Genomic DNA, 12271 nt, shown 5'->3' on the forward strand with positions numbered 1-12271 from the left:
CTATGGTTTTTCCAATAGTCATGTATGGATGTGAGAGTTGGACTGTGAAGAAAGCTAAGCACCAAAGAATTGATGCTTTTGAACTGTGGTGTTGGAGAAGACTCTTGAGAGTCCCTTGGACTGCAAGGAGATCCAACCAGTCCATTCTGAAGGAGATCAGTCCTGGGATTTCTTTGGAAGGAATGATGCTAAAGCTGAAACTCCAGTACTTTGGCCACCTCATGTGAAGTGTTCACTCATTGGAAAAGACTCTGATGCTGGGAGGGATTGGGGGCAGAAGGGGAAGGGGACGACCGAGGATGAGATGGCTGGATGGCATCACGGACTCGATGGACGTGAGTCTGAGTGAACTCCGGGAGATGGTGATAGTCAGGGAGGCCTGGCATGCTGTGATTCATGGGGTCGCAAAGAGTCGGACACAACTGAGCGACTGAACTGAACTGATACAGCATTTGCCAACAAACATCCATATAGTCAAAGCTATGGTTTTTCCAGCCATCATGTTCAGATGTGAGATCTGGGCCATTAAGAAGACTGAGCACCAAAGAGTTGATGCTTTTCAATTGTGGTGATGGAGAAGACTCTCAAGAGTCCCTTGAAGCTCATGGAGATTAAACCAGTCAATCCTAAAGGAAATCAACCCTGAATATACATTAGGACTGATGCTGAAACTTCAATATTTGGCTACCTAGTTTTGAAGAGCTGACTCACTAAAAAAAGACCCTGATGCTGCGAAAGACTGAGGGCAGGAGGAGAAGGGAGGAACAGAGAGTGAGATGGTTAGATGGTATCCCTGACTCAATGGACATGAGTTTGAGCAAACCCTGGGAGACAGCAAAAGACAGGGAATCCTGGTGTGCTGCAATTCTTGGGTCACAAAGAGAGTTGGACACAGCTTAGAGACTGAACAACAGCAACATTTACACACAGCTTTTTCTTCCTGCCTCCTCCCTCCCTCCCTCCCTTCTTTCTATAGACTGAAAGAAAGGTCCAGTATGAGAGCTGTGAGTTAAGTTCTGTTGGGGCAAAATGAGGACTACAGCCTGGGAGACAGGATTTCTGATAGCTATGAGAAACTGCTCCAAAGAGGAACTTCTGCCTGGCTTACAGTTTTGTTCTTTTATCTCTGAAAAAAGTTCAGTGTCTTGTTAGGGGATAAGGTAAGTGTCTTACATGATTTTAGTGAAGGGGGCACCTGCAGTCATGCACACATTTTGGCAGAGGTTTGCTGCTAGTCATGAGCAAATTCGCCATTAATGAGTTTAGTGCTTTTCTGGATATGAAGAGATGTAATAACTGGGTTCATAAAATCTTCTTCTGCAAATATCTAACGATCTGAAGACCTGCCCTGCCAGTTTTTTCCAAGAGTACAGAGTGCCTCATTCCTGTTCTCCACTGTATATTCCTTTCAGAGGGAACTGAATGTCAGCAGCTGCAGAAGCACTTGATTTATTCCTTGTGGAGGTAGCTGTCAAGTGCCAATTTGTAGTTGACAAACTCCTTCTTTCCCCCCTTCCTTTCTCCTCTCCAGCCCCCTCCCTCCCTTCCTTCTGCACGTTGTCATTGAGTGTCTCTGTCATGTTAGGCAGTCTCTACTCTTATGGATATTGCAGGTTACAGTGGAAAACTAAGGATAATAGAAATGGATGCAAACTTATACCTTTAGTAATTACTACAGAATATATCAAAAGGAGGCCTTGAATTAATGGGGAGGCTTCCCTAAAATCTTTACCAAGCAAAGGGCTCACTACTTGAAGTACGTAGAAACCAATACTATGGCACCAGCTTTTGAGAAGAGTTCTATTTTGAGGCCACCTGGCGAGGAGACGTGGGGAGGGCTCAAATCTGTGTCTTTGATTTGAGATTCAGTCAAACATTATGAGTTGGTGGAGGATGTATTAATTGGCAGAAATGTTGGTGAAGCAGATTTCAATTAGTGGATTTTGTAACTTGTCCATTTATGATGGGATATGGTTGACGCTTCAACATGGGATCTTCTAGGATGGAGAACCCTTCACTTCTAAAAGGATTCTGGCATTCAAATTCCAGTCATGTCCTTATCCTTTGGTTCCCTGGAGGTGGTATGGAGACTTAGTTTTGGGGTGTTATTTGAGGTCAAAAATTCTTCCCTTGTGCCTACTTTGGCTGCCTGGGGCTGAAGCTGAGGGAGGGACTATACAAGGTGGGGCAGGGTTCCTGGAGGAGGGCCAATGCTGGTAGTCTGTTGTCAATCACCAGGTTGCAGATTGCAACTTTATTCCAAGAGCAATGGGAATCCATTGAAGAATTTCAGGTAGGACTGTAACATAACTCTCATGAGTCATTTAGTTTAAATGGAAGTCTGCCCAGTTAAGCCGTCTTTATGCAAGTGGCCAGTGAGCAGAGGGCAGACATGATCCACAGAGTGGATCATCTGAATTCGAACGCCATGCTCAGTGATCTGGGAAATTGTGAAAGTAATAGGCCTTCATGTCTTCCTCTGGGAAGTTTATTGAACAAGCTGTTAAAAAAACTTCAATTGAGTAAATTTGAAGACTTCATTGGCTTTATTCAATGACTTATGAATCAAGCAGTATCCCAGTTATTAAGCAGAAGGGAGTTCTGAGGGGTTGTGCAAATGGAAGGTTTTTATAGGAAGAAAGGAAAGGCAAGGAAGCCATCAGCAAAGTATATTTGGGGCAGACACCTTTTTTTTATGGGGGAGGGATTACAAGGTTTTATTATGAAGATATATATATATATATATATATATATATATATATATATATATATATATATATAATCTTTCTCTGGGCCAGGGGCAGGAATGGAGAAGGAGTGAAATGCAACAGATTATCACCACAGTGCCTACCCCAAAATTCCAGACTAGTTGATTAAGATTGTATTTCTGGGGAAGGCTGTAAGTGCAATTCTGTCAGGTATTGTAGAGGTTTGGTATCATGGGCTTTAGCACAAGTGACACTTTTGGGGCCTGTGGTTTTTCTCTTTAGCACCAGCACATCTGGATTATATTTCTGGATGTGTGCAGTAAGCCTCCTTCCAGAGGGCTCCGTACTTCTTCAGGGCCCTGCAAGAGGAGCAGACGAAATCATGAGTAGGTGAGATTCGGGTCAAAGGAGCTACTTCATGGAACATTTGCTCTTTTACTTAATACTTTACAACGCTGTCATTTTCAGCTATATCTGAAAGGCCTCTTTCTATCTTGCCCGGTGGAGGGAGTCAAATACACCCTGACTTATGTTTTAGAAGGTGAGTTCACATTTTCTATATGGAGGAGACTGAGATTTTCTTTTGTTGCATGCTTTTCTGTACCCCAAAGCATCATTTCCCTTTTCTCCAGTATTAAAAGAAAAAGCTCTGCTGAATCACTATAAGATAAATCATATAACTATAAACCAACTCATCCTGTACCCACCTACCTCACCTACTTTATAAAGGGAAATATTTTTCTAGGCTCTGGTGATACAGGAGGGAATAGGAGTGATGAGAGTCTTGTCCACCTGGAATTCCTGGTCTGCACTGGGAGACATGTATTACCCAATATGCTATTGAATCATGATTGTGATAAAGGTCAGACATGAAGAGAACCAAGCATTTCTCTTCTACTCTACAGGTGTAGTCTTGGGGGCAAGGGAGGACTGAGATGAAGAAAAGACCTTTCAGGTGAGCTTTGGAGAGTGAATGGAACTTGAGAAGGTGACAGGAGGTGGGTGGCAAGTTGGAAGATTATTCTGGTAGAAGAAAACGTGACCAAGGATGGGTCATGGCAAGGGGCAGGGAGTTATGTGTCAACTGTAGGGAGGTCAGATATCTGGAGGGCAGGAAAGGAGGAGGGCAATGGTAGAAAGTGAAGATGGATCACTCTTCAGGGATCTGATATGACTAGGTCTAGGCTTGCTGCATTATTTATTCATATTAATAGGATACTGTTTTTCTTTTTCCTAATCTTAAAAAAAAGTGTAACCAAGGTTTTGGCAGTTAATTTGACAAGCACAGGATCCTCCAGGGAACTGTGAATGCTTCAGGATGAGTATGGATTCTCAGTTCCTGTAGGAAGAGACACGCCTGCCTGTCCCACCAGACCCTGCAAGCATCTTAGTTTGCAGCCCTGGACCAGATAATTTGAGAGTCCCTCCCACTGGTTAAGTTCTAAAGCATGTCAAGGCTCTGTGGGTGATACAAAGACAAATAATGCAGAACCCTGGTTTATAAGAAGCTTGAAATTTAGTAGGGTGTCAAGGTATTTTCGCTAAGAAGTACCCAGAAGGCAGCAGGTAAATGGTAGGAATGACTGTTATCATTTCTGTGTTAGTGTTGTTCCGTACTGAGCCTCATGTCCATGCTGGGCACGTGGATGCTCCTTAATAAGTAGCTATTGGCTGAATGATTCATAAAGCAGTGAAGAGTCTGGTGAGCAACAGTGAAGGGAAATGAGAGCTGTGGGTTGAGGGACTGTTATTACCTGAGAATATCTCCAAATGCCTTCAACATGGGCTTATTCTCATATGGTAGTCCATGCTTGGCACACAGTGACTTCACCAGAGGTGCCACCTTGTGATAATTATGGCATGGCATTGTGGGAAATAGACTAGGGAAACAGAGAAAGGAGATATAAAACTTCTCAGACCTAAGGAGAAACCCAAAGTTCCCTTTCCCCTTTTACAAAATAAAATGGTATCAGCCACACAGACCCAACCTTGACCTTGCACAATACATTTGTTCTGGGAAATTAAACTTGCTGCCAGACTCATCTTATCCCTTAAACCTCTACAAGCCTTGTGGGTGGCAGATGTTTAGGAAGAACTAAGAGAATATGTTTTAGCTCCATCGACTTGTTATTTTTGGCCTGATCCAATGAAAGTAAATCATTTAGAACTTTCTACCATTTAGAACTACCTAGAGAACTGGAAATACTGAACCGCCCACCCTGCCCCTGCTAATCTCTGTCTTAGTCTCTCTTTCTACCTTCCTATCAAGATGATTAATGTTTATTAAGTAATGGGAAATAGCTAAAAGTCCCAGGAAAGGAATAAGAAGTGAGGAGAGATGGATTTTTTAATCCCAAGTTTTCATTAGTCTCCCAGATGATTGTCTTAGATGGAAACCTCTCCTTTAATAAAACTATGAGTAATAATCTTTTTGTTTTGTTTTGCTGAAATTTTCAAGCCCTAATATGAGAGATAGAATGAAAAAAAAATTCCTTGAACAAATAAAGGTCTTGTTCTTTCTTTGACTACCATAGACTCACATGGTTAGACAAAGAGAATGTGGAAAGCCTTTCCCCTGACACTCTGGGGAAATTGACTCTCAGTGTTTCAACTTGCATCAAGGTGTGAATTACCCATTTCCTCTCTGTAACTGACCCATTGGCAAAGTATTTCCAGATACCATGTATAAATTGCAGCAGGGACTCCACTTCATTAATTATTTTGTAAACTTGGCTCTAAAGACACAGATAAATAAATATTTGAGTTATAGCATAGTTAAGTTTGAACTCAAGTGTCCTGATTTTTCTGAGGTTTTCCCAACAAAGAAAATGCAAAGACATCACCATTTCCTAAGCCCATAGGAATCTGGAAACTGAGTCACTGATACTTTTCCAAGATTTCACTCCATTTACTTGCAATTGTGACACTTCCTTCATTTCTTTCTTCCCTTATCTATCATTGTCGTTAATTGAAAAATAGCATCCTTTAGAGAATCCTGGTTCATTTTTTTCCCTTAAGATTGTGAGTCTACTGCTCCTTTCTGGACTCTATGGAGGGCGGTTATTAGTAACAGCCCTTGCCCTTTATCATAAACTATTTCTCTTACTCACTGGTGCTCAATTTGGAAGTTCAAGTGCCCAGTGAACCAGTCATTGAAAAAGGAATGTTCAACATTACAGGTGGCCAAGACCTGCAAAGAAAAAGCTTACATTAGATATAAATGAACCCGTATCAAACAAGATATTTAGTCATTCTTTTGTTTATCCATCATTCAACAAGTGCTGATTGAGTATGTATTTTATGTAACAAACCATGTGGGATAAAAATAAGTCCCAGGTCTCAGGGACCTTACAATTATAAAGGAAATAGGCATTTTGCTAAGAAGTATTGATAAGGCAACAGATATGAAGAAGTGAATAGGATCTGAGAGGACTAAGTCACTATCAGCCCTCAAAATCAGAAGACTAAGGTATCATGAGTAAGGACTTTGGCAGATGGAAGCGGGATTGTAGGACTCGTAGAAATTATAGGAGTTTGAATATTATTACCACAGAATAGACTTAAAGGACTTCTAAATGGGGAATAAAGCATGCAAGGGCTTAAATCAAGAGTTTTGTGCATAGAAATATGTTTATTAATATATACAAGTAGCTTCCTTTTTAATCTAATGTATTTTATTTTGTACAAAGTTCATAGGATTCTTCAGACTACTTAGAATGCTTATGAATGTGACTTCTATTCAGTGCCTTTCTAAGATTTAATTCTTGTTAGGGTTGTTGCCATTTTGAATGGTATTTTTGCAGTTGCTTTATGTCAGGGTTCCTTGAGTGTACTTTAGAGCACCTTGGGGTCCCTAAGACACTTTCAGGGGAACTTCAAGGTCAAAATGATCCCCATAATACTTCTGAGACAGTATTTGCCTTTTTTTATTCTCATTCATGCACGTTATAGCATGGTTTTTTCCAGAGGCTATTAAACATGGGATGATGTAATCACCCTCATGTTAACCTTTATCGGCTTTATCGTGTTATTTTAAAATTAATTAATAGATATTTAAAAATTCTCAGTTTCAATTTCAAAGTATCAGTGGATATAACTTCCAGCACGAAAGCTCTTTTATGTTCTCTAATAAGTTTTAAGAGTGGTTTCTTGACCAAAAAGATTGAGAATCACTACTGTGTGGAATGTCCACTGAATTTGCAAGTGAGCATGGAGAAGGAAGCAGTGTGATGACTGGATTCTCCAGTTAATCACGGCACAGCCAGGGTCAGGCTTAGCAGGCAGTGGTATTCTGCATGGGTCATGAATCTTGTAATCGTTAACAGCATGCTTGCTGAGAATACTGAGTCTCCTCTCTGGGCCCCACTATCTGTACAATGAAATGAGGGGGATTCCAGGGTTCTCCCTTCGGTTATTCTAGGAGTGTGAGATTCATTGAAAGGTCGTATCATGTTGAGGCAGGTTTAGTAAACCTTGCCTGTAAAGTGCCGCCCAGTAAATGTTTCAATTCTGCATCACAGCTATGCAGTTCTGCTGTTTTAGAATGAAAACTATCATAGAGAATACCTAATGTATGAGTGTGGCTGTGTTCCAATAAAACTTAAAAAAATAAAATAAAAACTGGGCTAGATTGTCCCTTGGACTGTAGTTTATTAAGCCTTGGTTAAAAGCCAAGGTTCTGAAATCAAACTGCTGAGGTTTTAAACCTGCTTCTAGGGAATTTCCACCGGTCCACTGGTTAAGACTGTGTGCTCAACACAGGTTTGATGCCTGGTAGGAGAACTAAGACCCTGCCTGCCGCACAGTGTGGCCAAATTAATAAACAAAACCTGCTTCTGCCACTTAGCTGTGTGATCTTGCACAAGCTGTGCAGCTTCTTCATACCTCAAGGTTTTCATTCGCAAAGCGGGAATATTCCGAGCATGTAGGTACATGTAGCTACATCTCATGTAGCTACATGCAAAACAGTTGACAGTGCCTGGCCCCTGGCAAGCCTCCAATGAACATTATTTGAGGTAAGCAGACAGTAATCAGAGTGCTTTGGTAGATGTTTTCCCGGAACAGCATTATTACCTGAGAGCTGAACCAGTCCCGGTTCTCCTCTTTGCTTATTTTCATTGGTATGTGGCTCATCTGGGTAACATATGCAATCCAGACACTTTCCAAAAACCTTTAAGAGAATAGGAAGATATGATCATTCCTTGGGGAGTCTAAGTTCCAGTCACTGGGCTTGCGTAGCCACTGGCAGATCTGGCTGAGCAGTAGAGGAAATGGCAGTGACTCAAAGGTTCCATCATGTGGTGGTGGTTTGTTTTTCATCTTTGCAGGCCTTTTATGTCTAAAGATGGCATACTAGGTATTCAGTCTCACTACCTGTCTTGCAGCCTACTGGACCAGAGCAGTGTCCCCAGTATTTTCTGTAGGCATTGGTGCCAGGCTCAGAAGATACCTAGATAACTGAAGGCCAGGCTTCCCTGGTGGCTCAGTGGTCAAGATTCCATCTGCCAATGCAGGAGATCCAGGTTTGATTCCTGGGTTGGGAAGATCCCCTGGACAAAGAAATGGCAACCAACTCCAGTATTCTTGCCTGTGAAATCCCCAAAGCAGAGGAGCCTGGCAGGCTACAATCCATGGGGTCACAAAAGAGTCAGACATGATTTAGCAACTAAAGCAACAACAAATTAAAGATATACACAATGCAATCAACGGCTTGGCTGTTGTCGTCAGATAGAATTGAGTACAAGCTCTGATTTGGCACTGCCACTGGCCCTTATTTGCTCTTGAGTAAGTGATTTAATTTCTCTGAACTTTAGTTCTCTTATCAGAAAAATGAAATTGATACTATCTACATTGCCTGGTTGTGCATTTTTGATTACATCCAATAAGATAATGCATGTAAAGTGAATGAAGTTGCTCAGTTGTGTCTGACTCTTTGCGACCCCATTGACAGTAGCCCATCAGCACTTCCATCCATGGAATTTTCCAGGCAAGAATACTGGAGTGGGTTGCCATTTCCTTCTCCAGGGGTTCTTCCTGACCCAGGGATTGACCCGGGTCTCCCACAATGCAGGCAGGCGCTTTACTGTCTGAGCCACCAGGGAAGCCCACAACGTAAAGCCTTTAGCAAATTGCCTGATGCATAGTAGCTACCGTTATTTTATTAATAGTAATGCAAATGAATGAGGAAGGAATACATTGGGAAGTTGAAGAGGGTTATTCAGTTTAAAGTCATTTTGATTTTGGGAAAATCTGTAGTTGTAAAATAAATTTAAAAAGATTGGCCTCCTGTTCTCTTTGGTAAGAATTATGATGTCCAGCTCGATTACAGTTTGAAGGACTTGGTGATCAGGCAGAATACAGTCGACCTTTGAGAAACATGCAGGTCCACTTAAATATGGATATTTTTAAGAAAACACACAGTACTATAAGATTAGTGGTTGCTTGAGTCCACAGTTGTGGAACCACATATATGGATAGATGACTATGGGGCTTGAATATCTTTGGATTTTGGTAACTGAGGTGGGTCCAGGGACTAATCCTCCTCAGATGCTGAGGGACTACTATACTGTAATTGGGAATTAATCACGTGGGAAAACAGGCAAGACTGGGCAAATGCAGTTTCCCAGAAACTCATTCAACTATTTCAGCTGTTTTATTCCACATTTTCTTGAAGTGTCTCAGCTACAAGAATGCAGTCTTGTGTCATAAACTGCAAACCTTTGCTAATCATAAATAGATCAAGTAAGAAAGGTAAGAGGACCATCCAGGCAGTATGAGTAGGATAATATTATTGTTTTCTTACTTGGCTAAATATATGAGCACCATGGTTCTGAAGATTCCGTAGAACGGACCGAATGTGATGAGATAGCGGATATAAAAGCTGATGGCCCAGGCAATGTCCTGCAGAAAGAAGTGCTTGAAAGTTAAGCTAGTGGAAATAAAACTGTTTAAGTCTTATATCCTTATACTCAAGGAAGCTGCATCTGGAAAGGATCAAGCATTACTCTTCCCCTTTTCTACCAGCCTGATCTAGCTCTAGAGAAGGAAACGAGTTACTCACCTCCCAGTGCCTTCTGTGGCACATCTCTAGAATAGACCCCAGGTTGAAATATACTGGTGTGACAAAGGGGGAAACTGAAAAAGAAGAAGAAGAAAAAAAAAACCAACAAGAAGATAGTGAACACATGAGCAGATTGATCCCTAGTGGGAGGTGATCTCCTAACATGCTGCCCCTGGAGTATTGCCCCTGAGAAGGATGCATGGTGGAGATCCACAACCACATCCTGGATGCTGCTGGGCTTTCAGAGCCTCTGAGGGTGAACCGGGACTTTGGTTCGAGCTCCCTTAAGGAGACTAGGGGAGCTTTGAAGATCTGAGTCATTCCATGAAGGCATCCTGGAAGGACTTCTGCTGTGAGCTTTCAAGTTTTCTCAAGGTCCCTGGAATCCTTCAATTCTTCACTATCCTTCATGTTGGGCCCTGTCACAATATGTTGAGGTGGCAGATACAGAGTAGACCTGCATCTCCCCCAGGACCAGTGAAGTTGCCTGGAGCAGGTAGGAGTCATATGGAGACCCTTCAGATTTTGACAACTCTCTTCTTAATCAAAATTTAGTCAGATGCTCTGAGTCCCTGTCCTAACTAGGCTTCAGACGTGACCCATAGATTTTCAGAGTCTGCGAACTGTCAGCACAAATGATTTTCTCCACCCTACATACTAAGAAACTCACACAAATGCTAGAAATAGTTTCTCAGAACAATTTAAGGTCGTGCTCCTGGGATGACACTGACACCTCAAAGTCCCTGCCTGAGAAAGTTCAAGACAGTCTAAAGAACGTACTGCTTGTTCAGTAGGCTTCTGACCTCCTTTTCTTCAATCATTTGTTAGAAAACTTACAATTATAAAATTCTTAATCTGTCCCTCTGAGATGGATCTTCTCTGACCCAGAAATGTTTTTCTCAAGGACTTGGGAGTTATCCCTTTGAAATACAATCTTTGAAGATTGGGCTCTGTCCTGCAGCCTCTGGGAGGGTAGGAGTTTGACTTTGATAAGCACCAGTGAGAAGCCACGGGTGGCTTAACCACACGACCAGCTTCCCCTCCCTTTATCATCTTTCCCTGATTCCCATTAGCATGTCCCAGTGTTTTAAAAGTCTCCCACCTTTCATTTCTGGAGAGTTGAGCTCAGCCTGTACTGAATTACCTTTCCCTACTACAGGAATCTGCATGAAAGCTGTCTCGCCACCTTTATGAAGTGTCAAGCCTCATCTCTCTCTCACAGGTTGAGTATGACTCATTTGTACCTGTCATACTACGTTGAAGACATTTGAAAGAAAATGACAAAATGAAACAGCTCCTGAGGATGATGTGGTTTGTAAGCTGGGCATTCTGCAGCGAGCTACAGTATTCATCTATTCCTCATAAGCTAAGGCTGTATTGGTTTACTACACACAGGAGGAGAGTTCAGATAAGAGACTCCAACAGTTTTTTCTTATGTGAATATATGTCTGTCTGGGCTGGAAGAGTTCCCTTTCAAACTGGGGCACCAATGTCCTCCACACCCTTTTTGGTCATGAAAGGGAATAACTGCATTAGGAGAAGTCCTCAGAATTCTAGCCCTGGAAGAGGCTGCAGTGGTGGTTGAGCCTCGTGTCTCAGAAAATGGACTTACAGGCTATCCCGGTCAGGCACGAGACAGATGACCCTTGGTGGCCAATGTTTGGGCAAGCCAGATCATCTGTAACAGTTTCTGAATCTTAACACTGTTGGCATTTTAGGGTCAGATAATTCTTTATTGTTCAGGGCTGTTCTGTGCACTATAAGACATTTCATAACATCCCTGGCTTCTGCCCCATGGGTGTCAATACCATTCTTCCCTCTTTGTTGCGATAATCAAAAAAGTATCTATATGGTGTCAAACGTCCCACTGGGGGCAGCAATGTTCTTAGTTGAGAACCACTGATCTATAGGAAATGTTTGGAATCTTTCCTAATTTGGGTTTCTTTTCCAAATGAGTAAGCGTGTTTCAGATGAGCATATTTTGGGGTCCTAAACTTTTCTTTGTGAGCAATCATGAGTTTGACTTGGTTAAGAGCAAAACACTTTTGCTTCTAATATTTGTATTGTTATTAGCATTATTCAGCTACTCTATTTTCTCTCAAGCCTAGAACATATCCCGACCTGTCTTATTAAATGTGTGTGCGTGTGTGTGTGTATGTGTGTGTGTATCTGTCCACTAAAATACCTTCTACAGGTGTATGCAAGCTGTGGGAACAGTCAACTTTCTTCCACACAGAAGCTCTACAGCTGGCTTTTATTCATGAGACTCTGCTTTTCCTGGCACCTACTGTCAGTGCTTGAGCGTTCTTTTCCTGTTTTTCCTCCCTATCCATATACCACTGTCCTTTTCTTCTTGGTAAGTGTTGCCTTTAGTTTATCCAGGATGAGAGTCACAGACACCAGACCCCTTGATTGGCATCCAGCCTCCCATCCTTCTTGGACCATCACCTTCCCTGTACAGTAGCCAGAGTGATGAGATGCCCATTAAGAATGCTTAATCACT

General features: G+C 42.0%; 1 protein-coding gene across 1 annotated transcript in view; it reads right to left on the minus strand.

The window, feature by feature from the left end:
* Positions 1 to 3006: 3006 nt before the first annotated feature.
* LOC138420212 (fatty acid desaturase 2-like protein FADS2B) overlaps positions 3007 to 12271 on the minus strand; it is a 39727-nt gene continuing 30462 nt past the window's right edge. Inside the window, exons 7-12 of the mRNA XM_069553342.1 lie at positions 9769 to 9842; positions 9511 to 9608; positions 7782 to 7878; positions 5819 to 5898; positions 4463 to 4588; positions 3007 to 3067 (exon numbers count right to left, since the gene is read on the minus strand). Coding sequence (XP_069409443.1) covers positions 3007 to 3067; positions 4463 to 4588; positions 5819 to 5898; positions 7782 to 7878; positions 9511 to 9608; positions 9769 to 9842 — 536 coding nt within the window. The remainder of the gene's footprint in view (positions 3068 to 4462; positions 4589 to 5818; positions 5899 to 7781; positions 7879 to 9510; positions 9609 to 9768; positions 9843 to 12271) is intronic.

This window comes from Ovis canadensis, chromosome 15 (assembly GCF_042477335.2).
Source record: "Ovis canadensis isolate MfBH-ARS-UI-01 breed Bighorn chromosome 15, ARS-UI_OviCan_v2, whole genome shotgun sequence".
NCBI lineage: Eukaryota > Metazoa > Chordata > Mammalia > Artiodactyla > Bovidae > Ovis > Ovis canadensis.